This window comes from Haliaeetus leucocephalus, unplaced genomic scaffold (genome assembly GCF_000737465.1).
Source record: "Haliaeetus leucocephalus isolate CR32 unplaced genomic scaffold, Haliaeetus_leucocephalus-4.0 Scaffold166, whole genome shotgun sequence".
NCBI lineage: Eukaryota > Metazoa > Chordata > Aves > Accipitriformes > Accipitridae > Haliaeetus > Haliaeetus leucocephalus.
This window is the reverse complement of record NW_010972602.1, coordinates 695047-723043: the sequence shown is the minus strand read 5'-3', so window position 1 is coordinate 723043 and position 27997 is coordinate 695047. Positions and strand designations below refer to the sequence as shown.

General features: G+C 38.4%; 1 protein-coding gene across 7 annotated transcripts in view; it reads right to left on the bottom strand.

Moving 5' to 3' along the window:
• PTPRC (protein tyrosine phosphatase, receptor type, C) overlaps window positions 1-27444 on the bottom strand; it is a 66834-nt gene extending 39390 nt beyond the window's left edge. For all 7 annotated transcript variants that reach the window (XM_010563408.1, XM_010563409.1, XM_010563410.1 and 4 more), the window contains exons 1-2: window positions 27389-27444; window positions 27186-27303 (exon numbers count right to left, since the gene is read on the bottom strand). In XM_010563408.1, coding sequence (XP_010561710.1) covers window positions 27186-27252 — 67 coding nt within the window. In that variant the 5' untranslated portion in view covers window positions 27253-27303; window positions 27389-27444. The remainder of the gene's footprint in view (window positions 1-27185; window positions 27304-27388) is intronic.
• Between the last annotated feature and the right edge of the window lie 553 nt (window positions 27445-27997).

Genomic DNA, 27997 nt, shown 5'->3' with positions numbered 1-27997 from the left:
ATTTTCAAAAAGATGCAGCCAGTGATTTTTAAAAATAAATGAACATTTCTTTCAAGAAATGACATCTGTCTATGAGCTTTTCCTTTTTGTAATAGTATTTTTCTCTGATCCATTGCTATGTTAAAGACCCCCCAAAAATATCTAACTGGCCTGTGGGGGAGCTGAAGGAGGAGTGCAGATGACAGAGATAAATAGTTGATATTCAGGTGCTCTGAATATGTGTCTCCAACTGAGCTCACCTAGATTCACAAATACTTAGCTTTCCTACAAAATAGATTCAAAGTACAATCAAAAATGGAAAGAAAACACATAGACTCTGAAAAGAGACCATAACATTTCCTTTAATTTTTTTGTTTGTTTATTTGTTTTGTAACCTTAGATGCACGTGGTATTCTGAGCCAGTAAAGAGTTTTAGATGGAAGTCTGATTTTCAAGGTGAGGTTGCTTCCTCTTAATTTAATTTTATTTATAATGCACAGATATCAGTATTCCTCAATCCCAATCATAACTGCCTTGTGCTATGTTCCATGGATGCTGTATAAGACAACTTATGCCTGGAAAGGTTTCAGTCAGACAAGATGGGGAAAAGGAAAGGAACATTTCAAGTGTTACAAAGGGAATATTAGGATTAAAAAACAAACAAACCAGCCAACCACAAAACTGGAGACAGGCATTCACAAATTCTTAGAAAAAATCTATGCTAAAAACAGAAGCCCCAAACAATCTAATACTCTGTAAATTCACAAACCCAGCCTTTTACTATCACAAATAGCTAGTCCCTAACAAGCCATTTCTTCAGTTTTTATGCATTGCATATTTTTTTTTTTAATGTAAAAGGACATATAAAGGTACCACAGGAGTGCCATGGCTTCACCTTGGCCAAGGCCTGAGGGCAGGGCAAGCAGGGCTGAGTGGTGGCAAACAGCCTCATGCCAGCAAGACAGTGTGATGCACCACAGAGCAACCCACCAGAGCGCAACACTCAACGCTGCTGCAAAAGTGTAGCGGGGTGTTCCTGGGGGCTGCTCTGACACTCTGACAGCACCTGGCTATCGAGGCCCTCGGCAGTAGGGGCTGGGGACAGAAACAGTCCAGAGCCCCACAAGTCTTTCCAAAGCTGTAGTCACATAATACTTCTGGTTTAGTGACACAGGTAAATGCACAGGCAGCAGCTGCCCTGTTCCCACAGGATAGTTCTTCCCCTCACCAAGGTGAAGCTCCCAGTAATTCAGTGTTGCTGCAAAAATCACACATTTCAGATAGTGCCCTGAATACAAAATTTCTCACACTTGCAGGAGATGCCAAGTGGCTCACAGGAGTGGTGATCTGAGGACTGCAGTGATGTTTGCTGCTACTGAAGCATCTCTGTTACAGAGCCCAAGGCTGGGGCTGGAGGGAGTCAGCTGCTGTCTTTGATGAGAACAGGGCCCGTGGTTCAGATGAGCACATTGGAGCCAGAGTGAGGATCTGACTATCTGCTCACAAGAATGACATGACTGTTTAATTGAATTCTCTGATGATTGTGCAGTTCAGGATTAAAGAACACTAGCTGCTTTATTCCACAGCGGAGTAACACACATGGCATTGCTCTGTACCTCCAGCGCACAGTGCTGGGTTTTACCGTGCTCAGTTACTCTGCCTGCACAGCCCCAGCCTTTGAAAGATCCTTAACTACAGCAGAAAGGCACAAATCAGAATAAAGATGTGGCACAAAAATTTCATTTTCCAGCCATCTGTCATTTGTATTTGTACAGCCTCTTGCTCCGAGCTTAACAGGACTCTCAGCAGTCCCTATGCTCCATGAGCCAAAGTCCCAGCCTCACATCTCTAAGCAGCAATGCTCTAAACTATCCTGCTAGTCTCAGTCATCTGCTATGACCCAGATTTCTTCCAGCATGAAGAGAAGATCCTAACCAGCACTGGCTGATAGACATCTAGCTTCTGTTTCTTAAAAGGATAGAGAGTACAGAGGGAAAAAAATCACCCAGCTCAGTGGAGAACTGTTCCCATACCAACTCTGCCTGCTGGACAGCTTCCTCGCCCTCCCAGGTCTGCCAGCTGCAGCCAGCAAACTCCTTTTGTTTCAAGGGAGAGTGATTTTACTTGGTTACTATCCTGACTTTTTTTTTTCCTCCAGACATTCAGGCCAGAAATGATCAGAATTAAATATCACTCATCAAATATGCTACTGAATAACATTTTTGTTTTTCATAAAATACTGTGACAAACAGTATTGACTGATCAACAGCTAAATCAACTGTATACTTGTTAGGGGTTAGGGTACAATTTAAAACACAGTAAAATATACACACAAGATGTTGATAAGAAGCATAATAAGGGTCATATTCTACCACCATTACTCATGCAAAAATTGTTTGAAAAGTAAATCATTCAGTGAAGCATATTAACATTTTTTAGAAAAACTGCCTGCTAAAAATTATTTATATATATTTCCTATATAAACTAATATGGAATCATTCATATTTTATTGAAAAGCAGAAATTACCGGTATTTAAATTAATCAAAGTTTCCTATATTTGATATATAACCTGAAATCAATCTTGTACTCAGCCAGCATGAGGAAAGTTGGGACTGTGACCAAGTCCTACCAAGGAGTTCCTCATTTTACTACTATATGAGTGATCAGGTGTACCCTCCATGTCTGTGCCTCTGCAACTTCCCATGCAAAATGGAGATAATGGCACTTTCTTACTGAACTGGCATACTGCAATTAGAAATTCATTAAAAATTATGAGGTTTTCAGACAAGGGATCTGAAAGTGCTATAAAAAAAATACACTCACACCTGTCTGATTGCATAAACAGGAACAGTCATCGGGCTGCAAAGAGAGAAACTCCTAGAACTCGAGCTCCCCAGAATGCTGTGCATGCACGTACAAAAGCCTCTCATTGTCTCAAAATCTGGATTGCAAAACCTGGGCTCTGTCCCTTCAGGGAAGCTGAGCCAGCGCCATCGAGAAAGGACCTGTACTTCATGTCATGACAGAAGCAATGATGAACAGATTTCAAAAGAGAGCTGAGTGTTTTCTCAATCCTCTTTCCTTCTTTATTTTTCTTTTGAAAATCAGATCATCAATTTTGGTGCCCAACTCTGGGCAGTTACCTGCATTTTAAATGTGTCCTTTTTTTTCTCTTTCTCTATTTGCTATGGTCATTACAACAAACATGAGATGTGAGCCCTGACTTTAACAATCTATCTGATAATCACAAGCAAAAAGAGACGAAAACGTTTCATCTAATTTTGCTTTAAACCCTGTGCTGACCATTCTTTTCTGAAAGACAGTGTATGCTGAACATTTCAGGAGATGAAAATAAAGGCTCAGAAGAGGACTCCACTCACAGGGATTACACTGCCCCATATTCCAGCAAAGAACCTGTGAAATCAAAAACTCATATTCCTTGGGATTTGAGTAAGACTAATTTCAGTACCACTTTAAATAATTCAAGGCAAAAGGACCATAAACAGTCTATGCTTCCATCTTTTGTACGTGGCAAGCAATTTTCATTAGCATTTCATAAGTATTTTCCTTTTCTTCCATTTTTATTATAATTTTTTATTTTAAAAATATTAAGCTAACAGTCTGGGAAAGAAAAGTAAAATCAAAGATACTAGATTAAGATGCTAGACAAGAACTTATTTAGGAAAAGAATTTTATGGACCTTTCAAAGTATAGGGACCCAGGGAAAGCCCTCAGGCCAATACTAAGAGAACATCCAATTTCATGCTCCAAATAATTTTATACTCTTTATATAGGCACAGCAATGCACAAGCCAGGAAATTCAGCAGACCCGTAAACATTTCTGATGTCTAATAATAAGAAAGGTGTATATAGTACCATTACACATCTTATGACAATAGCAAGAACAACTCCCACTAGGAAGTGGGAGGTCAGAAATGTGATTTGATCTGTAACAAGTATCAGCCTGTATACATACACATAGATGGAGAAGTTTGGAAGTAGCATGTGTAATGTCTTCCGTGAGGACAAATGAAAAAGCTGAAGCACAAAGACACAATATGTGCAAATGTGGGTAAGATTTTATTCTTTCAAAGTCTATACTTTAACAGCTTTTGGTTGAAATACTGATGAATTTATGACCACATGACCTGGTAAAATTAACTGCTCTTTCATTTTTATCTAAGGGAATATATCAGAAATTTTTCAGTTGTGTAGATTAAGACACTTGGAGACATTATCTAGCACCTCTACAGCATTTCATATATACGCCACACAAATTTGATAATATGAACAAACCAAAAAAGACAAAAAGTTGTGGTAGGTGTTCAAGAAAGCACTTCTGCACACAGATTCATCATAGACTTTAGTAGGAATGAAGCTCATAGTTTGAATTAAGATAATGTTCTGAATCAGGACTGCTAAGAGTCCGGTGTGTAAGCACGTAACAGATCCCTAATATCACCCCAGCAACAAATACAAATAGGAAATGGAGACTGAGAGTGCTTAATTCAGCATTCATCTCTGCTGGCTCGGGAAGGCACAACAGCCTTTTCTCTGCCTGCCACTTGGTGCATGTAGTCCAGCTCCAGTGTGGAATCACCTGGCTTTCCACGGGCTGCTCTGTACCAACACGTATGCTGTTAGGAGTACTTGGATAATCTGAACTATGATCAAAACCCTGCACAATCTATAGCACCCACAATCAAACTCTGTGTGAATTTGTCTGTTTTTATAACACTTCATACTGCAAACTGAAAATTTCAAGGCAGTTTCATCCATATTAAAATTATGAAAGACAACTTATAATGATGCCCGATTTTAGCAAGGCAATTGAGACCACTATAACCGAAGACTCAAACAGGCTGCAGCATTTCAGTTAGGATTTTCAAGATTACCCTCACATCCAGAAACTTTGAAAAATCTATAAAAAACTAAAATTCTAGCTTCTGGACTCCCACTTTGCTCCACAAGATTGTTTTGTAGGAACTTCCCTGGTCAAGAATGCATGATGTTCTGTCCATTGCAATGTCTGCTGCAAAATCAATTGATTATGTGCTGTTAACACAATGCGATGTTTTTCTTTCCTTTTGGAAATAAATTGTTCTTTATGTACATTTACATAACCAAGACCAAAAGAAATTAAGGACAGAACAACAGCATCTGCAGAGATGATGGCGTAAAGCAATCTGAAATAGTGCAGTGAAAGATAAGGCAGGAAACCACCACCCCTCTTTAGGCTGACAGGGCCAAAGAAAACCTTTACAAAGATTAGTAAACTCCCAAGAAAATAAGGAATATAGTGATCAGGGAATGGAACTCTCTAACCAGGACATAATGTGTTTCTGTTAGGGGATGAGTAGCCAATTCTCTAGGTCCACAGCAGATGGTATAAAAGACAATTGAATTAAAGGCTATCAATTCATTTTGGCAGATGTCTGGGGCAGATAGCTGCCCCAAAGGAGTATGGTTCTCTGATGAATGGAAATGGAACTTTTACAGAAGCATTCTCCAAAGAATGCAAGAAACGGTACTGAGGTCCCCAATATCTCCTACACTGAGCTGACATCCCCCCTGCTCAAATCCCCCATCACTAGTGATTGGGAAACTGGCTGTAGTGGAGGAGCTGTCTCTGCAGAGGTGAGTGGCTGATGGCTTAGTGGGATCCCACTGCATTTGTTACCATGAGGAACTTCTCAAATTAGACCAATGACAATCTATTTGACCATGGCTTTCTCCCTGTGAACAAGGGTTTACATTACACAAGGAATGTGGGCCTCCTGTCAGAGCATCTGCTCTCCAACCAGGAGTCCAGGTGGTTTTACTTGTGCAAAGGTACACAATGCTAAAATGGCTTAATCACCAAGCATATTTTGTCTTTCAGCTTCTAAGTTATTGGCAGTTGCTAATGAAAATCATCTTTTACCTCATCAATGTTAATGAGCTTTGGCACTACGCTACCAAACGCAGTTGTAAAAATTCTACTTCTGCAGCTAGCTGTGTTACGGCTTGTTCAGGGGCCTCTCTTTCTTAGTTTGCTGTACCCTGTAGTCACATCCTTTTTGGCTATGAGTCATTACAGTTAATCAGCCATATGGTCAAACTCCCATTTCAGTATAAATCAACTTCTGTTTAGATTTGAGCGGCTTAACCATGGGAGGGTTCCCATTGTCTTGTTAAGTTTCTGCCTTTGGACCTTAGGGGACAAAACTGAGAGATCAATTTTGGTGTTTACCCTTTAGTCAGCTTGAAGTTTCACTTACTCTTCATGTGCTAGTTTGGCAGAGAGATAGAGATATCACATAGAGTAAATAAAACCCACTGCAATCCACCACCTCACTAGGAAGGGGCAGAAGAATTATTTGAACGCTTAGACATTACAAAACTGTTGTTAAATGTGGTCTCTAGCAGTAACTTTGTCCAACAAAATCTCTTCATGTGTTCTTTCCCAGGCTCTGCTTTAATGCTGACACAACAGCTTATGATGCAGTGCTGATACATTAATGGGCTAAGAGAGGGGTTTGGGGCTAGCTGCAGGGCTGCACTGCTTTCTGCACATGCACCAGACAATGCTACTCTCTGCTGGGAAGCTTAAAATTGCAAAAGCCAGATGTGATCGGCTACTTCTTGCCTTTTTTTTGCCGCCCCCTCCCGCCCCCCCAAATGGTTAGAAGTTCCTGATTCTCTGCTTCTTCTGAAGCAGTTTCAGCAGCCTACCTCTAAACTGCAATGGTCCCATGTTCAAGGGGCAGATCCCTTCCTGCCTGGCTCTGTTCATTATCTTATCATGCATCTGCCTATGTCACATTCCAGAAAACTGGTCCATGACTCTGCTGAGGCCTCCACATCACAAATATCCCCATCTAAAAGATGTGTTCAGTCTCCATAGCCTAAACACTGGCCCATTCTTAGACCAGTTTCACTATGAACTTGCAGTTGCTTCAGAAATGCCATCTAGGTTGCCTATTTTGGGATGCCTTGACAGTTTGCTATCTCCCCACCTTCTGACTTGATCAGAAATTCTGAGATTCAGAGGTGACAAGATCAAAGAGATTGGTTTAGCCTTCTAGAGAGATAGTAATTTAGATTTGCTTGCCCATCAAGCCTGTGACATGTGACCATGGCACTATGTTTTTCTTCCCAGTCTTGACTAGATTTCACTGGGGGAGTACTGTTTTACTTCAGGTAAACTAGCAAGCTTAATGAAAACTTATGTTTCTTTTCAGATGATAACCTACTAATTTCAGAGGAATTTCTAAAATAGACCCAGTCAGCCCCATTTAATAGTTTATTGCTAAAGATAAATAAAAAATTAAGTTCCTACCATTATTCCTGCCAAACACAAGAATAAAAAGAAAATGTTCATTTCCACCTAGTCTATAGTTTCATCTGAAATGTATACGTATTCCAGAAATGGAAAACAGTTGAATTTTTTTAATAATTTAAAGCTGCATATTTAAAAATTTTTGAAGAAGGATAAGAACAGACACAGGAACTAACAGCAAATAATGATTGTAGATGTACAAGAAAAGTTGTGTTAGCTACAAAATATAAGAAAGTACTCATGTTCACCTTCAAAACTAACATGGCAGACAAGTAGCCAGAGCAAGTTTTTGCTCCTCCTCTGACACCACCAGGAAGAGACTGAGTTGCATCAGCAGATCCAGCTCACAAGGCACACGTTCAACTGTACAGAGTATAAGCGAAAACAAGCCTAACTTTTCAAGCATTTTTGTGTTTTAACAGTGTTTAGAACTAGTGGACTACTTTCAATTTCCTGGTAAATGGCAGCCTGCAAGAACTATATGGTGTCACAGGATGTGGGTGCCTTAATTTTATCTCCATTTTGCAGAGCACTGCTCTGTACTTAGCAAACCAGCTCTCAGCTTGCATTGTAAGCAAGAGCCTTCCCATTCCCATGGCAAGGCGGCCTGTCCACCCACAAATGTGTAAACTTCCTCACTGAGGTAAGGTGAAATGTAACAATGTACAAAAATATTAACACTTCAGCCTACATCGTTTGCAAACATAGAATTTTACAAAACTAAACTACCAGAAAGTGTAGTTGCCCTAATGACTTATCTTTCATTTTTAGCATGCTTCTTTAGCTACAAAGCACTACACAAGCAGCCTCTACAATGACACAGACCTCATGGTACATCACAGTATGAGACAGTTATTATCTGTCCGTTCATACTTTACCTTCCATGAGCATTACACTGTACACAGAAAATCCAGTGACTGTCCTGGATTAGGATGATCTGAGTTGCCCAGTACAAACATCCAAATACTTCTTCCTTTTATAGTTCTGCTATTGCTATTTCAAGTATTCTTTAATTACTGAAGGTTCATTGATCTAAAGTCCAAAGACCCACCCTTAAAAAGATGATTACTATAGTACACTGACTACCTCCACCATAGCAACTGATGCTTAGGGAGTTTTTTATTTTTACTGTATGTTCATATTCATAAGTCCTTCAAGACATTTTGGGTAAATCCCACATCATTCAGCTCTGAAGCTCACTTCCTAAAGACAACATTCACAAGCTTTATGCAGAGTTCTTTGCTAAAACAAAATCTAGCATCAAAAAAACAACAATAAAAAAAGGGAACGGGTCGCATTTCTTCTCTTCCCCACTGCTCACAGAAGCAAACACCCTGTGCTATTACACTACTGTGTCCCCTTTCCCACACCACTAATAGACTGTAGTCAACTCTGGTTTCTAACATTGCCTTATACTTTCAAGCAGGAACAGGAATCTCTCTAGGGCCGACTGCATGAAGACTTTGTCAAAAGGCAGCTTTAGTCTTCTGTTTGCTTGCTCCTATTACTTTTTAACAATCTAGCAGACCCACTGAGTTTTTCACAGCTTTTCTCATACATTGGAATAATTTGTTAATTTATTATGGTTTATGTTATTTCCTGAATTAATTTCTTCTTCATTTTGGTAGTAATTACTTTGAATTTTACCGACAGCAGTTGGTATTATCTTTAGTTGGCATCACTTCAGATGGATTTCCAGCTTCAGAAGAACACCTCTAGTACCTAAACAAACACTCATAACCCAGCTTTTATTTTTTCCTCTGGCTTTACTGCTCCCTTTCCACTTAGGCTCAGGCACACACATTTGCACAGTGTGTTAACATAATTTCCTTGCAGGTTCTAGGATTTCGGGGCGGGGGGGGGGTATGTTTTCTTTCTGTTCATTCTAAAATGCTTTCTCCTGGAGCTAACTTTCAAACACACTTGTCCAAGAGAACATTAGTGCTCATATTCTGCAGAAATAGCACTGGGGATTTTAAAGGAGATGTAATTTTTATTCTGTTTAAATTATACTTAGAAGATAGCATATTTATTTGCAAGACATTACATTTATGTAACATCCTCACATCTTGTCATGGTTTAACCCCAGCCAGCAACTAAGCACCACGCAGCCACTCACTCACTTCTTCCCCCACCCCGTGGGGTGGGGGAGAAAATCGGGAAAAGAAGTAAAACCCATGGGTTGAGATAAGAACAGTTTAATAGAACAGAAAGGAAGAAACTAGTAATGATAATGATAACACTAATAAAATGACAACAGCAATAATGAAAGGATTGGAATGTACAAATGATGCGCAGTGCAATTGCTCACCACCTGCCGATTGACACCCAGTTAGTCCCCAAGTCATGATTCCCCACCCCCACTCCCCCCACTTTATATACTACATGTGACATCCCATGGTATGGAATACCCCGTTGGCCACTTTGGGTCAGCTGCCCTGGCTGTGTCCTGTGCCAACTTCTTGCGCCCCTCCAGCTTTCTCGCTGGCTGGGCATGAGAAGCTGAAAAATCCTTGACTTTAGACTAAACATTACTTAGCAACAACTGAAAACATCAGTGGGTTATCAACATTACTCTCATACTCAACTCAGAAACATAGCAGTATACCAGCTACTAGGAAGACAATTAACTCTATCCCAGCTGAAACCAGGACACATCTCTCACTTTCTAATACCAAGTGGGCATAGAGTTATATAACACTAACTCCAAATACCTAGTTATAAGACAAAAGCTCTTCATGGTACATCTCTACAAAGGCCTTAAACTGTGCAAGGAGCACTTTGGTTAGGTATACTGGCAGCTTGACACAACTGCGTGAATTAATTTTGTTTCTTTGTATGCCCCTTTTCCAGTCTAACTTAGTGGTATTTGCAGTGAGAGTCAAGAATGTGTGCCTTGGCCTCACAAAAAAGAATACAAACTCAATTACTCTGCACTTCCAAAGCACTGGGAATGAAATGGAGAAGGATTTTTCAGACCAGCTTTAAAATTGACAGAGGTAAAACAAATAACCACATCTGAATATTGTTACCTGTGCTTTTCTTAAAGTAGAATATATTCTCCATAAAAAAATGTCCGTTACAACATGACATTAAACTAAGTCCATATTTAGATAAAAACTGGTGACTCACTGCAATGAGAACAATGCAATCACTCGAAAAATTATACATTGCCTAACAGGTTTGGACAGTATAATAAGAGGCATCCAAGTGGCCTCAGGTTTCATCCTTAATGCATCAATAGAAATGGATTATTATCTCTATACCAACAAACCTGAAAACACTTCCAAGATTACAGGTCCAGATCAAGCATACCAGAACACCAAAGGGGAAGTACCTCTATCTGCCATACTCTGGTTGCTACATGAAGGAAGCCTAAATCTGTAGGAGGGAAGGGAGCAGCAAAATGTATCAGGATGTCCCCCTGGACAGTCAGAGGGCCAAGGCTGCAAGGGGCAGCTTAGAGCCTATTGTTACCTGCAGAAGAGATCCAGTCAAAGATGTTTACACCTGGGCATTTCACATCGTATTTCTTATCTACATTATAATTTTTTAAGGATTTTTTTTTTTATTTCATAGCTTGCCTTATTAAGCTTTTGAAAAAGATTCCTATCAATACAGACATTTTCTTTAATTTAAATAAAAACATCCCCAACAAATAATTCTTTCTGTCTACTTAACAGAATTACAAGAATTAGAGAATAGCAACAAATTGATTGATTTCAATACACTTGCCCTGATAGACAGATCATAGGTGCCATTGAAAATAAGAGTTCCTACCCTGGATTAAAGATATATTTATATAAGGAAATACAGAAAGTGCATTCTGATTAATTATTAGTCTGCTGACAGCACAAAGCTAGTGCAATGGACCTGGATGAGTCCTTGAAATGCCTCTGGCTTTGTAAGCCAAGAAAGTGGCAGGAATTAGGTTTTGCAGATGAACAACCCTTGCATCTCCAGAGAATACTTTAAATCCCCCCCCGATCTGGAGAGTCTGTACTGTATGATGTCAAAAGCAATATTAAAAACATGCACCAGTAAGATTGTAAACACAGGACACTTAAATAATATTAAGTCTAATTATTTTTAGCAAAGAGTCATCAAAGAACTGAAATTCAGAAAGCATTTTGGATAACAACAGTAGGCATATGAAAAGCGAGTGTACCATAAAGATAATGAGCAGAGAGACCAAGCTAGGATCTATTTGCAATCGAACTGGTTTCTTCTTCAGCAACTGCATTATGAACCTTCTAGATGGAATCTGTGGACAAGAAACCAACATCCAACACTTCAAATACTCAGCATTACACACTGTCAGTCATTCTCAGTGTTCTTCATTATGAGTGAAACCTCCTGTCTCAGTATGAGAAGAACTCATAGGGATTTGGTTTTGAGTTTGTTTCTGAGCTAAAAGCTTTGAAGCACTTTTTGTTCTGAAACATGGCATTACAATGAATTTCGTGACAGATCATTTCCCTAACGATCACATTTCCTGTAGTGAGACTTCTCATCTGCCTCTATGACTGCACCAACACTGCAACCACATGCACTCTGCAACACCTTCCACCTCCAGTGAAAACGCTATTATATGTGCACAGATCGAAACAGGACTCAAAGAGATGTGTCACTCTGACTGAAGACATAGATTAGGAGTCTGCATCACCAGCACAGCTGAACTGTTTTGATTTTGGGTTTGGATTTCTTTTACAAGGAGAGTAGGTGGTAACTTTTATAGAAATCTGCCTCACTAAGACCTATTGTTGTAGCCCTGATCATGTTAATTCTCATTTGCATTTGCCTCCTGCAGTACCACAATAATTCCAGATCATAAAATTAAATGCAGCTGCTAAATGTACTGACCCCTGCTGAAAAATTACTAGTGCATTATTGTTATTTCCCTGCTCCTGATTTACTCTTGCTCATGCTCTAGAACAACTGAAAGGTGTCACTCTTTGATCTCACCCAATTGTCCAAGCAACCCTTCTATTTGTGCTTCAGTTTGATACCCCTGCCTGGAAGTAGGCAGAAATTTTCTTTTGAAGCTGACAGCAATCTTCTCCCAGGAAGAAAGATTAATACCCTCATGTCTTCCTCCACTAGTCTTTGCTGAATATCAAATTAAGTTCTCATGTCCACCCCTTGCTAGGGTGACAAGTACTTTATGCAGAAGGTTAACCCAGGATTTCTGCAACTAGCTGAGGTGATATACAGGCCTCCTACTACTTTGCCAATTGACTGACAGGATTCATTAAATGAATCGTTTATTTTGCACAATAATCAATGTTACACTCTCCTCTTGTTTTGCATTGTTCAATATGACTTTTTGCTTGACTTTGCTACAAAATATGTGACTTCCTTTACAAAATAACAGTCACAAACAAACAAAAGTTTTAATTCAAAAATGCTCCTTCTTGTGTCTTCATTTCCCCTCCTTTTTTTGCTTCTTACTTAGCAAAAGTTCCAGAGTATTTCTTTTTGTCCAACAGCTTTCCAGGTGGCCTTTTAGAAATCAGCTCTCTGGATCTGGTTCCATTTAAGCTGGGAATAATGACTTTTCTTTGCTAAAGTGTTTTGAGCTATGTGTAACAGCAAGATATGTATGAAGGTGCATTGAAGTCCATTTATGAAGCAGAAATATTTTATATCAGCTCTACAAGGTGACAATTTACTATAATGAACAGGTGTCCCAAGGCTCTTTTCTTTTGCATTTCCTTTAATAATTGATGTTTAGCAGCACTTACTAAAACTAATGAGTGATCTGATTTCTGCAAATACAAACTTTTCCATCTAGTGACACAAGTATTTTGCAAGGTAACATTGTAAAGAAAAACGTTCCATTTTTTTTTAAGGAAATTACATTTCTTTGTCTCACCTAGAAGATAAAAATGACAGTCAATGACATTATGTTTCACTCAAAACCACTTATAGGTATATCAAGTAATCCAGGTTCAGGTACATTCCCGAATGCAGAAATCTATTCTAAACCCTTTGGCATTTAGGAAGGGTTTCTTCTTACATACATTTCTACTTACATACATAAAACCACACAGTGTAAAGAACTGTCATCCCATTAATGGTTTGGGAATCCTGAATAGTGGCTATACGGTGGCTAATGGTTCAAGCCTTGTGTGTCTAGCCTGACAGTGATGTATTTTACTTTCACTATGAAGAATCTCACTGAAGTTGGCTCAAATTTAAACTAGTGAATGACGATTTGCTTTCTTAAAGGCACAGATTTAAATAAGTAAAATTAGTAAAATCTTAGTAACATTTATTTTAAAGACAAGCTATTTTTTTCAGGCAAAACTTTCACAAACATAGTTTGAAAGCTTCTCCAGGTAACAATTTTCTGAAGGGACTCTATAATCATTTCAGTAGTGTAGCTCTAACCATTATTAAGATATGAATGAAATGCCTTCCTGACTGGAAAAAGAATGTATTTTTCTTCATTAGACATTGCTTCTTCCTCTCTGCATTCATTCTGCACAATATGCTTACTCTCCAGAGAAGAGAGACATTTTCAGTGACTTCTCTGAGCAAGAATTCCTCCCACCTCCCCTTTAAGAATTGCCTTTAATCGTTGTTATAAGTGGAAGAATGATAGTATTCTGCCTACACTTCCTGGAAACTCAGACTAGGCCAGTGTGTATGCTTTTATCAAAATATCCATCAAAGGTCAGGTAATTTTCCATACTCATCTAGAGACAAAGATGCTACCTATCTCGATGAATCAGTTCAAGAGTGTTAGTGCTTCTCCCTCAAAATGAATCAGATATAGTCACTAAGAAAATGAAGGACATTATTTCCATGACTATAAGTGTGCTCAGAATTACAATCTTATCAGATTCCACAGCTTCTTCCACTGTGGGCCCCCAATCCACCTCTTCCCTGGCGTTGGAGCCAGTGACAGGAGACAAGGGACCAAGCAGCAAATCACTCCGTAGTGGCTAACTAGTCAGCAGAGTCAAGCTCTGCACTAGTTCTGGTGGCTATCAGAAAGTATGAGGTCAATTAGGGAGCACAGGACACAAAGTGCTACTTTTAAAAAAGAAAAAAAAAAAGAAGAAGAAAAAAAGGCCTTCTTCATGCTACCACTGAAGAAATGCTGGAGACAAGCCATTAAGTGTTCATCCTCTTTAGACTAACATGTAAAATGGTGATCGTGCCTTCAGTACTTTTCTACTCCTTACAAAGGAAAGAAATCCCCTGATTTACTGGAAAAAAACCCATGATGTTTGTTTTAGCATCAGGACTGCAGTTACTACTACAAGTTATCAATATGTCAGCACATTCATTGTAAGCCATTGCAAAGGGCAAAATTTCCAAAACATAAAAGGCATTTAGGAGCCTAAGTGATCCTCAAGAAATCCACTATACCACCACTAGCACCACCACCACCACCACCACCACAACCACCAACAACAACAAAACGTCAGCTTCTCCAGCAGCAATACAAAGAAACTTGACTGAAATCACTTTGTGCTGCAGGGGTCCTACTGTGACCGACAGAGATCAAAATATTTTAATTTATTACTTAATTCTTATCTTGGCATTACAGCAGTTACACAAAATTTGCTTGACATCTTAACTTCGAAAGACTTGAAATAGTCAACAAATCAGTTTTCTTTTTTCTCCTCAAACATCTCCTGAGCAAAGATATCACATGTTTCTATACAATATTTTGCACTTATATTTCCTACCAACATCCACTTTGCAAGTATTGGTGCTGATTAAGGATACAGAAACAAAGGCTACAGCTCAAAACAGATACAATGTGATGGTTTTTCAGTAGGATCTTTCCCCTACTTCCATTTCTGTTCTATGCTCGATTAAATTGGAATTATACTGCCCCTCATCCAAACTGAAGCTTAACACGTCTTGAAAATTGTAATTCCGCATTTCCTGACATCACACAGATCTAGTGGAGATTGTTATAAACATTATCAATATTCATGTGATCTACTTTAAATGTGGCATCTACCTTAAAACATTTCACTTTTTGCAAGAAGCAGGAATGCCTCATAAAACAACATTTAAAGCCCTTTGTTGAATAAATAACATTAACAAATGCAATGTCCATTTTGATATCAAATAATTGAAAACAATACAAAAGTAATGATAACACTAATATGATATAAGTCACTTCCATGGTCATAAATACAATAGAAACAACTGTAGTCCTCAGAAATATGTAGGAAAGACAGCTACCAATGGGTTGCCCTTGGTCAAGAGGTGCAGGAATGTGGCAGGTTTGGCACTACACTACTGCAAAGATCTGAATGTTTAACTAGACCTCACCAGGTGTTTTAACAAAACAAAACAAAGCAAAACAAAACCCAAACCCCAAACAAACAAACAAACAAACAAATCCCCCACATCAACACACAACAAACCAGAATTTCTGTATGAGTTCTTCAATTCTGTTCCAAATATTGGAAGAGTAGCTATGGAAAAGCTTAATTTGCTTCATTTACAACATTGCCAGAACTTCAGCACAGAATTACACCCTGGAAAGTCGCAGATACATGTGACTTTCACAATGTACAATGACTATTTTATAGTAAAATCATACACTCATAAGATGTTCCAAAAGACATTGTCTGGGGAGCAAAGATAATTATTCAGGAGTTTGCAGATGTCAATTTGTATCGCCAATGCAAAGCCCTAGTTCTTTTCCTTTCCTGACACTTACGAACATTCACCGAGATCTTTCATTCTGTGATCGCAGACTGCTGTTTTGGTGCAGCACAGAAATGCTCCAGTGCATGCAGTGAAGATACTTTTTGCCTGCAGAGCTAATTCTGTGCATGAGCCATGGAGTTAGTGAGGCAAGTGACCACAAAAACCAAAAAAACATCTCGCAGCTCTGTAGTAAAATGGTGCTTTAGGTAACCAGATTATATTCCAGCTTTTGTCACAGAATTCTCATATGATGCTACAAAATCTACTTATACTAAATTTTCCATACAGCAGTCATTAATAATTAGTCTGCATTTAACAGGTTCTTATCTTAATTATACTAATCTGATTCGCTGAAGTGGTGACCTTTCAAAACTGCGAATTAACTGAAGTAATGGGTGCTTTAAAGAGTATGGTGCTCGTCTCAGGTTAACCTTTCTGAATCAATAGATTGTTTTTCTCTTTGCACCATTTTTTCATCCCAAATATGAAAATCCATATGTGTGTACCACTTAGCTACAGAAGGTGAGCACCATCATCAAAAAGCTTAAGAAAAAAACTAATATTTCTAGCTGCAGAAAGTTTTGAATAGTAATTCCATAAATACGGCCTGAACTATACATTGAGCAACATAGACATAATAATACACTGAATATATTTTCATTCTCTACACAGAGAATGAACTCTCTTAAACCAGTTTCATCATCCTTCCTCTGATGCTTTGGAGTAGCAATAGCTGTACCATCAATCCTTGTCCCACAACATTGATCTCCCCTCATCTCTCCCCTTCACATTTGTTCAGAACTTCTTTCTGAATGTTAATTCTTATAACTACAGAAAATTTCACTAAAAAGACACCAATTGCATCCACTAACACTGTAAAGATCTGACATCAGTCATAAATTAGAGAATTTATCACTGTACCAATCATTGTAGTGCTTTTCAAAGACTACCATAAAGTTCTGAAATGATTTTTTAAAGATGATGTAGGGTTACATACCTGTTTCCTGCTACCTATGGTTGCTCATTGCTGCAAGGACGAGCTGACATAACAGAGAGAGCGCAGATTTTACAGAAAGACAATATTATTAAACAGTTATTACACATTCATTCAAGACTCTACTCACAGCTCTATCTTATAATCAACTACTGTAATAGCAAACACAGCCATTCCAAATCCTTAGCTTTTCACAACAAAATCTTTTCACTCAAACTTGCAGCCATCTAGAACCCAAAAGTCCTTATGACCCTGAAATCCAACTCAGCAAATTAATCATAACCAATTCCATAAAAAAAAAAAAAACCTCTGTAGAGCTCAATAAATATTTTAAAAAAATATTCTATACTGTAATATGGATCCAGGTCACACTGGAATTAATTGCAGGCAATTCCCGGAGCTTGTGTTGACAGAGTTCACCACCTGATATTCAGGAAACATGACATCATCTTCTGCAACCCTGAAGATAAGTTCTGTATTTTTTTTCTCATTGCTTTTTTCAAGAGAAAAGTGTTATAATGTGATTTTTATTTTCCAGTCTAAATAAATCTATTAGGTTAATTATGGGTCAAAATTAATTTATTATTGTTATTACTATTTTTGAACACTTAGATATGAGAATGCTGAATGTAACATACAAATTTTCTGAACTGAACTGTATGTGGTCCCTCTCTTTCATACACAGATGCTGTTCACGTTTGCTCATCTCCTGCATATAGAGTATCTGCTACAAGAATTGTGAATCAGAGGGGTGAGATTATATGCACTCCCACACAAGAGAGTGAATGTGCGTGTGTGTGTGTGTGTGTGTTCGTAACACATCATCTACATATTCTGTTGTTTGTTTACCATATTTCACTCACTGGTGAGAGAATTCAATAAGTTAATGAAAGTATTAAACAGATGGAAAAAATAATCATTGCAAATAAATATAGTGCCTTTGTTTGTGACCTGATTTTTTTTGTTTCTATAGAGGAAGAGAGGAGCTTTGGAGCACCATAAGTTTTTACCTGCAGCAGTTTTATCATTAAGAATTATCTTCCAGGAATACGTGCATCTGTTGTTGTCATGTAAAGAAGTTGTAAAAGCACAATGTGAGACCTGCAATACATGGACCTGTGTAGGAGAGTTTATTTGGGAACCAGGGAGTAATTTATTCCGTTGTATGCTGTTTTGAATAAGATATGTATGTCCCTTTCTCAGAAAAGGAAATAAATAGCACAGGGGATTATGCAAACTCTTTGGCTGGGCACATACACTACTATTACTTTTTCCCTTACCTGTCTTTCCTCTTGCCTCTATACCTTTCCTTTTTAAGAAATATCCATGCTGTCTAGAATCAGATCATAAACCCTTTGAGGACAAGATCATATTTCATCCTACATTTGTACAGCATCTAGCCCACAAAAATACTTGATCATGACTGTGGCCATTAACCCTACTGTACACACAGGTCAGACAGTCACACACACACAGGAGCAGCTCCTTCCTGACTTTTCAAGTGTTCAGTATTCATAACTTAAGAAAAAGTTTCAGAAAAGATTAACTTGCAGCTGCACAGTCCAAATTTTCACATCATCTCAATGACCAACACATGGAGGTCTTCCAAAAATCTGATCAATTTATTCTGTGAAAAAACAATTCTCAAGTGGTTTGGAGCTTACAGTCAAAACTGGGGGTGTGTCCTCCAAACAGCTTTCTCAGGGCAGCTAACAGGAAAAGAGAACTTTGAGTTTGAAGACCCCCAGTAGGTTTAAAAAAAAAAAAAAAAAGTGGACTTTATTTTCCTGTTCTACTATAAAGCCAAAGAAAATTCAACAAAATGCAGTAAAAAACCCCACAAAGATAAATCCTTTAAGACACTTGAAAGCCTTTTCAGACTTTCCACTGACGTCACACTGAGGTGAGACTTAGGTGAGCAGCAATTCTGTTGCTCAGAAGAGAGCATCAGAGAGCAACAGAGAGCATCAACTGCAGAAACAGAAGCTGAAAATGGCATATCTGACATGCTCTGTGTTATTAAAATGTCTTCCTTGCTCAGTGAAAAGTGTTTTTTAGAAGCTGTGGTTTGCAAGCAATCTTTCCCTTGCCATTTAAGGCATGCTTCTGCAATGATGACACACTTGTTCACATCTCTGAAGCACAATCACTTCCACTTTGTAAATGGCTCTCCTCCCAACATTAAGACAAAACCTAAACCAGCTACCGCACCGAGCACTTGCCTGTTTATTCAGGGTGGTGCAAAACTGCATATTAGCAGGCCCTTAAGCATGGCATTAATCACAGCAGGAACACAAATGCAGCTGTCGCTTTTTTATTAGCTTTTGGAATAATCTGATCCTCAAATCTTGGAATTTTTGTGGGACCTTTATTCCTGAACTATTCTTTGATTTCTAATGAACTGAATACATCCTGTGTTAATTCAAAAGGCATCTGTAGGCAAGATTTCCATAAACTGTACGCATCTACAAATACTATCTTACTACATATTAAAACTTACCTATTTTACCACTTCAGACTGGCCAGTCTTCAGAAAAGTATAAAGTGCTAAATTCAGGAGGCCAGACATCACTGGATTTTATGGAAGTTTCATGTCCAAGTATTACAAAACCTTTAAGTATTACAAAACTTTGATCCATTAATATCTAGGATAAATAACTTTATAGATCTCACATTCATTTCCTTGAACTGTCTCCCTTGTATTCAGCACCATTCCACTGTAAACCTTCTAAACTGTAAGTTGACACCAGGTTAAGCTGTCATTATTCCTACCATTTTCTAATAGTGAGAGTGAGTGTATTGGGCAGCTTTCAGAAACTTTTATTTCTAAGTAAGTCATTGGATTAGCAGACTGGGACAGCAAAATCAGAAATGCTACTAAGTTGTACTAACGCATATTTCTTACCGCTGTTTCATATCTTTCCCTCAAACCTCAACCACATTTCATACTTCAAACACACTAGACTGCAGGTGTGTGGAGGATGTAGAAAAGTCTTTCAGTTCTGTTGAAGCAGCACAGTTGAGCACAGTAGCATTAATGAAACTGCAAACAAAGCCAAGTATTTTCATGTACTTATTGGACAGTCTCAAGTATCATAAATGTTATACTTCCACTCACACACACAGATGTATGGCACAGGCATGCATTCACACATATTATTTGGGGATGAGGGAACTTGTATATTGCTTACAAGAGACCTAGGGCAACAATCTCTCACTGCCATTAGGGACCAAGTAAAAAAAAATTACACGTAATTTTAAAAATACATATTTCATTATCATTTAAATTCTTCTAAGAAAGAGTGACATGAATAAATAAATACTCCAGATACTCTATCCAAAACTCATTAAAACCAAAAGATTTCTCTACGGTGTATATGCATGTGATTCTGCATTCATTTTAGACATCAGAGGTCTACCTCAAGAAGATTAACTAAACTTCTGCAGTAGCAACACTGGTCATCTTTCCTTCGATTATGCGAGCATATGATTTTAAATCATATGTTGACAGAGTCAGATTGGCCTGCATTTCTCTAGAATGGTTGGTTTACATTTATAAATGTTACCACTGAGACTCATAAAACACCTAATTTACTAGACAGGCTCACTGGTGTATTTACCCCTCCCTAAGCATGGAGGATGCTTTGTAACATGAAGCATTTTGCAGCTATGGTCCATTTAGGACACCTTCTCATCTCATCCACAGGCACTGGAAGTAAAAAGCTGGCAATCCTGTTCTTGTGTCTCTTAAGGACTCATTGCCAACTTCAGTTATTTCAGCCAACATTGGTTAAAATGGAGACTGCAGTTGACATGATCATGCTTTAGAGATTTGCTGAAGTTAAGCACAATATGGGTTGTTCTTACTCAGCATAAAAGTATTGGCTCCCCATTGACAGCACCTGTGCTTTAGGACTGAGAACAAGGTAGAAATTTAGGCACAAGACATTTGTTTCATACTTTTAATTTTCTTTGCTCAGATACACTATTCAAAATACTCTAATGCACAACCAGTTTCTTCAGATTAATTTGTGGTAGTTCACAGGTTGCAAGAGACAAGCATCCCTCAGTATATTTAAGGAATTATGACTCTACATTTTGCAACAAGGTAAGTGTTACTACCTTCAACTTAACAGATGATGAAACTGAGATGTGGAGAAATGAAAACGACTTAACACTTCATACAATGAGTTTCTGAGACAGCTTAGACTGCAGCTGACTTCTGTCTCTTGGATCTTATTCTAGAAGCTTGACTACGCTCTGCCATTTATCTTACCCTTTTTTCCACCTACATATGTCTTAACTCAGAAGCATCCAGAAAAAGTTCAGGGACTCTTAAATATTCCATTCACAGCTTCTGGAATGTATGTGATTACCTGGAAAGGCTTTACTAGCTGTATATTTCTGTACCATTTCAGCTGAGGCTCTGTATTGTACATTTCCCTGAGCGTAAAATCTTTCAGCTCATATAGGACGTATATGCTTCATTTAACAAACTATTTGCTTATATGTTGTACAGAAAGCTTCATTGTATGGCTTTATTTTTCTATTAGACAGCTAGTTTGATTATTTCTCTTTTTGTCAGGAAAAGAATTTATTTCAAAAGGCAATTAAAAATATTGCTCCAAGGAGTCCACATTTTTGCAACAACAAAAAATGTCTTTCATGCACAACAAAAGATACCTCTAGAGACCTGAGCAGGGTGGTGGGATTATGAGTGAAGAACAGATAGATTGTAAGAGAAGTCTTTGAAACTAGAGAATAGAAACCTAAGCAAGCAGGCTAGCTGAAGAGGCACTGACACAGAGGGAATAACTGGAAGAACAGTACTGCAAAGTAGTGGTATAAAAGAAAAGAAGTGGGTCCTGTTAGCTATACAACACTGGATAATATAAGCTGGCACTGAAGTGCTCACAGCTAGTTTCTAAAATCCTGGCACTGAAGGCCCCAAACTGCTTTACTTGAAAGGGAAAGAAACCTGGAGATAGATAAAATGCTCTAACAGTTACTGAAACACCAGTGAACAAGATCTGTTTGCAAGGGTATGGATAGCCTGGAAATGTATCAGGACACACAGTACAACAGTCTGAGAGAATAGTAAAGTTGCAGGGAAAAAAACCCTGCTTTTGCAACCATATCTGTTATTTTAATCTTGATATTTACAGGAGGAAATCAGAATTTTGCCACTTTAAAACTTTTTAGCATTTTTTGTACAGAAGTGTTTGAGGGCCTAAACTGAGGTTTGAAGAGAGTAAACTATTCCTCACAAAATGTTTTGGATGTTCTGTACTTCATAAGTTTGCCTGAGAAAAATAACTTCTTGATTTCTAGTTGTAGACAATTAAAGATGAATAAATGTGAACAACAGACATCTCCGCACAATGCAGAAAGCAGCAGGGCTCAGGGACAATCGCTGTCTCCCAGGCAGGGCTGGCAGGCATGGCTCCAGCAGCCAGCTCAAAGGGCATGTCTGTACGAAGAAGCAAGGCACGGACATCCAGTTCTGCCCTATCTAAGCTGTTATATTGCTGTAATGCATATGTTCTTGCTAGGGTTTGAAAGGAGTTCACTCACAGCCACAAAGAGCTGAACTCCTGCTAGCAAGTAGCAAGCCTTGCCCAGCACATGACACTTTACTGCAGTGCCTCTTGTTCCTCTGCTGTATCAGGTGCCATCTCTGCAGCCACCCCCATACTGCGCTCCTCTGTGGTCCTCACCCTTGGGGCTGGCAGCATGGGAGGAACAGCCACCCAAACAAAGGGGAATGACAGTGGCAAGATTCAGGTAAAGTCTGTGCTGCAAAACATGGGGTAATGCAGAGATACTTGAGCTAACTTTAAAGGAGGTAGTTGAATGAGTACCATGAGAAGTCAAGCCGTGACAGCAGAGAGTTCATTGTGGGTTAATTTGCTCTGCCTTCCTGGTGGGCCAGATGTATGCTTATGAATATTAACTCTTAAAACTAGATCAAGAATGTAAACAGAGGACAGAACATTTTCATGGCCTGCTGTTCTCCTTTCCTTGCTCCCAGCATGGTATAGTATATACCACAATGCAGCTGCACAGCAAAAGAAAACAGGATAATTTTCATGCACTATATACAATGCATTCACAATTTCAGTGTAGAGACTGCCTACTTGTTTAATGCATACACATGCTCCCAGAGAGGTAGGCAGTTCTGTAGACAGGTCACAGGAGTCAGGAAAACAGAACTTGATTCCTGATACTAGCAACATCTTGAAAAGTCACTTCATCCTGTTTCCTCCCCCCACTTCTTCTGCCTTATCTCATTATACATGCAATGTGTCTAACCCACTAAGTGTTGATTTGTTCTTCAGAACTGAAATATAGAAACATAAATTCACCAAATTAAAATTAAAACTAAAGGAAATGGTTCCAACATACCATGCCACCGAGAGCTTGATTTTCTTTAGAACTGGTCTCTGCACAGCAGTTTTGCAGCTTTATTTCTATACTGGTAAAAACATTCTCAGTATGTCAATATACTGATGTGAGTGAATACAGAACGACTAGCAAATGTCTTTTCCATACTATGTAAGAAAGACCCATTAGTCCAGAACCAATGTCTCTTGCCCTATCTGCAGTTACAATCAGTATACCACACGAACAACCCAGCCATTTGCTCATTACGTTTGTACAGGTCTAGGTGAATAGGTAAAGAAAATTACATGTTTCGTCCAAATCAGTAGCTAATTCTAGTCCAGAAACCACATAGCTATGCTAGTGTGCTGCTGTGCTCCAATTAACAAGTGTCCTGCTGGTGGCTTAGGTACACCACCATAATGAAACTGAATGGTTTCCAGTTTAGAAGTGGCTCGTGTCTGGCCAGCCCAGGAAGTGAGTAGGACTGCCTGCGCCTCTATGCATACACAAACTCTCTCAGTTGATTTTGAATAAAGTATTGGAACTGTGCAAGATGTGAAAATCAGGCAACTTGTTTCAAATTATTAAGAGGGCCCTGAGTGCAGGACTCTGGGGTGTGTATTTCAGAAAGCTTCAAGTACACCACTAAAAAAAAAAAAGTATGGTACAGTCCTAAACAGAACCTGCAGTGGGGCATCCATAAGAGGAAAACATCAGAGATGGTGCTCTAAAGCCTTCATTCACTTCACTTTCTTCTACCTTAATGACTATACTCCTGCCAGTGCAATTCCCCTTATTCTTTATCCTACACATAAAATGAGCCGATACTAGTAAGTTTCATGGCTTAAAAATTAGATCTGCCAGACTTTTTCCAGAGGTATACACCAATCTGTGAAAAAGGTTTTCACAGAAAGTCAAAGCCATAGGATGAGCTATACTGACAGTGATGTCTGTGCAAAGAAAATGTAACACTTCCAGGTGGAAACCTCCACAGCTGTTGGGCACGGAGACTGCATGGCCTCAGATTCCATGTGCCTGCTGAAGCTTCTTGGTACTTTTAACTTGGAAAATAAAAAAGTCACAGTCAAAACTACCAAGCAATTATTTAGTTTCCTGAAATAAAGGAAGTGGCTCTGAAGTGGGTGAAGGCTTTTGAAAGTTGTCAAATTGCTAATACTTTTCTAGAGGGTGGGGGAGGAACCTGAATTAATGATCTAATGGAAAAAAAAGTGCTTGTCCTGCAAGCTTTTTTTTTTTTCCTAAATGGAAGCAAAGCTTTTTTTCTGGATTTTTTTTGGGGGGTGCTGTGTTGGGATTGGTGTTGGGGGGCGTTATTGGGTTTTGGGGGGGATGTTTTTTGTTTTGGGTTTTGTTTTGCATAAACAGGCATTGATGTATTGTATCAGGTATGTTAGCATAACTATTTTGATTGGGAAGTCAGCCTAGACATTAAGACAGTGTTATGTATCAATCTTACACTAAAGATTTTAAGAAGCACACATCTGGCAACTAAAAGTTTTAGTAAAGCTAGGTATTCTATGTAGGTAGAGGTAAAAGACTAACAAATAGTGCACAAAAACCTGATTAATTTTATGGGATATTTCAGCAGTGCAAATGTTTACATGGACAGATGGAACTCCAAGTTTGGTGTTTATTGGTACCATATGTTGGTATGTATAGGTACACACAAATACCATTATTTGTCTATTTCTTACCAGGATAACCAGCTGGATACATGCGTTTTATTTGGGGGATTTACACAGTGAAAAGGCCTTTGTGCAGGCTCTAGATATTACTAACTTTTTTTTGTTTGTTTGAATGTAGTTTGATGCTCTTAAAAGTGGCTTGGTGATTGCAGGAAATTAGAGATATTTTATAGGATGTCTCTGCTTGTGGTGGAAGTCAGACAACCTTAAAATTTCTCCTGCTAGGTCATCAAAATCACTAAGAACAATAAGCTCTTGGAGAATAATAATAGTAATAACAAAAGAAGTCCCCAAACCCACCCAACACTTACTAACAAGTGCCTGAAAATTGTTCTTGCCATAAAACCAAAGCATACACCACCTTTTCCAAATGTTGCTCCTCCATTAACAAACTCCTCCCTAGAAGACTGCCCAGCCGCCCATAGCTATAAGGCAGAGTAATCTACACAGCAAAGATGAAGTATAATGGTTCTGTCATCCTGACAGGAGAATCAATCTCTGTGCCAGACTACATGGTGAAAACTAGGTCTGTGAGGTTGAGTACTTGATACTACAGTGTGAGACTGTTAATTGCGTTGTGTAATAGAGAGGAGTTGAAACTTATCATTTCTTTGAGGTTCTTCTGTTTAGTAAAAGTATGTAGAGAGGAACAGGCTTGAGCTAGACTACTCTGTGTGAACAGAGAAAATAACTATTACTTGAAATAAAATACTGCTACCCCTCTTTCTATGTTCCAGCCCTCTCTGTTAGCTAACACATCGACTGACTGTGGAGGTGGCTGAGAGAGCAGACAGTAACCTGCCCTTTCTGGAGAAAAGGTAGGGGTGGGAAGTCTCAGAAAGACATAAAATGGAAAGTAGGACAGCAGATTTAAAAAAAAAAAAGGGAGGGGGGGGACAGGAAAAGCAAGAGATTTTGTTCTTTTCCTCTACAGTACAGCCTTCATTTGTTTTCTTATAATATCCAACAGCTACCAACCAGATTTATTCAGTGCTCCTCTCTTCAGAGACTTTGAAGGACAAAAGAACTAATGCTCAGGCTTCAAATGCTCTTCTTAGCTGGTTATCAACTAAAGGCAGATCATTTTCTTGCTTACATCAGTATAAATCTGGAGTTACTATAGTGACATGATGATAGAAGCATGGATAAATTCAATATATGTGAAAAGAGGTTTCAGCCCTGCGTATAATTTGCTGCCATTTCAGAATATGTTTCAAGCCACTTTTTAGGATGAACATTAGAGAAAAGCTTTTGTGTCTGCCATCAACTATTCCAAATTACATTAACTAGCTAAACTGATGAAAGGTACATATACATAGAATGCTGCATGTTCTTTTCAAGAAAATATTTTCTTAAACTTAGATCCATTTTTGTCTTTATATAAAGTATTACCTCAAAATTAATAGGTTTTTTTGCTACTTACATTATCTGTCACATCTAGGATATTTTGCAAGATCAACCTCTTGGGCTCTATCTTCCTCTTATAAAATTTTAAAAAGTCAAGCAACAAATTCATCTGCACTGGGGCAATTAGACAATTAAAAATTTTGATGGCTCTTCAGCAAGCAGTTTTTATAAAATAAATAAATAATATGTATTTTATAAAATAAGTAATTTCCCAATTGTAGAGATTAACTTACAATGTTTAGATTTTTTTACTAACCCCACTGCAGTAAAAATCAAAATTTGAGGAACTGTAAGCAGATTCTGAGGTCAGGGAGTGGCTAAAATGGATGGGAAGATTTTTTTCTTTAAGGATTGAAACACAGAAAACAAAGTACTGCATCATGAGATGAAATCAAACATAAAGACTGTATCGAACAGGTTCACAAAAGAGATCTAAACATATTCTTTTTCAAATACAACTACAAATCTTTTTTTTTTTTTTAAATGGTTCGTATAACTCTCACGTATGACCATGCGGAAGACATTTTAGCCTTGTACATTATGCGTCAATCTTCCCGATTTAAGTTCTGACACCACTGCATACGATCGTATTCTAGTTTCTGAACAAAGATGCTATTTCTCCACTTTGCAAAGCTTTTCATTTGTTTTACTTCTACAGAGGACATTCAGGTATCAAAATGAGAGAAAGAAATATCAATTGCTACCTACCTTTGACAAAAGCATCCCGTCTCAGAAATGCAACACCAAATGCTAAGAGTTTAAGCCACAAAAACATGGTTATTTCTGGAAATCAGGCGTATCCTTATGAAACAGCATGTGTCTCTCTCTGGAAAGCAAAATAAGTGTTATCTGTCTGCAAAATAATTTCTCAGCAAAACCTGAACCAAAAAAGAGAATAACTAGGCACATACATTGCACTGCCTGCTTATCTGTGAAGGAGTTGCTTCCTCTGTTACCCCAAACTAACCACTCGCAAACTCACTATGCAGTTTAGTGATGTCAGAGACAATTACTTCTTCAAAAAAAAATTCTTTCAGTTTCCAGGAAGTCAAGAGGGTTTTTCTTAAGTTGCTGCAGTAATGCTCAGCTTCCTTAATTCAAATGAAGTAGATTATTTTCAGCCATTTCTTTCTACTGAGGAGCTAAACAAGACTTAACTTTTCAAAAGAACTGGATTTAACAGTCATTCTTTCTCTTCATATTCACTTTTCTATTGCATACGTTCACTGAGTCCCTTCTGTGTTATGGATGCTTCTTGAGATTTCTGTTGTGAGAAAGAGAAACCCAAACCATCAGTCAACAAAACCCTTATACTGGCAACAAGGCCTTCATAAAAAGATGCATCCTCAAGTGAAGTGACTGCTGATTAATTGAAAACCCTTTAAACATGGGATATATTCCTGAATCCTTCCGCAAGGATGCAGTTCTAGGTATGACAGTAATACACAACAAATGGATAGAGGCACTCTAATTCTGTTTTCTGTAATGTTCAGTTCCTAATTAGATAGCTCAATGCAATT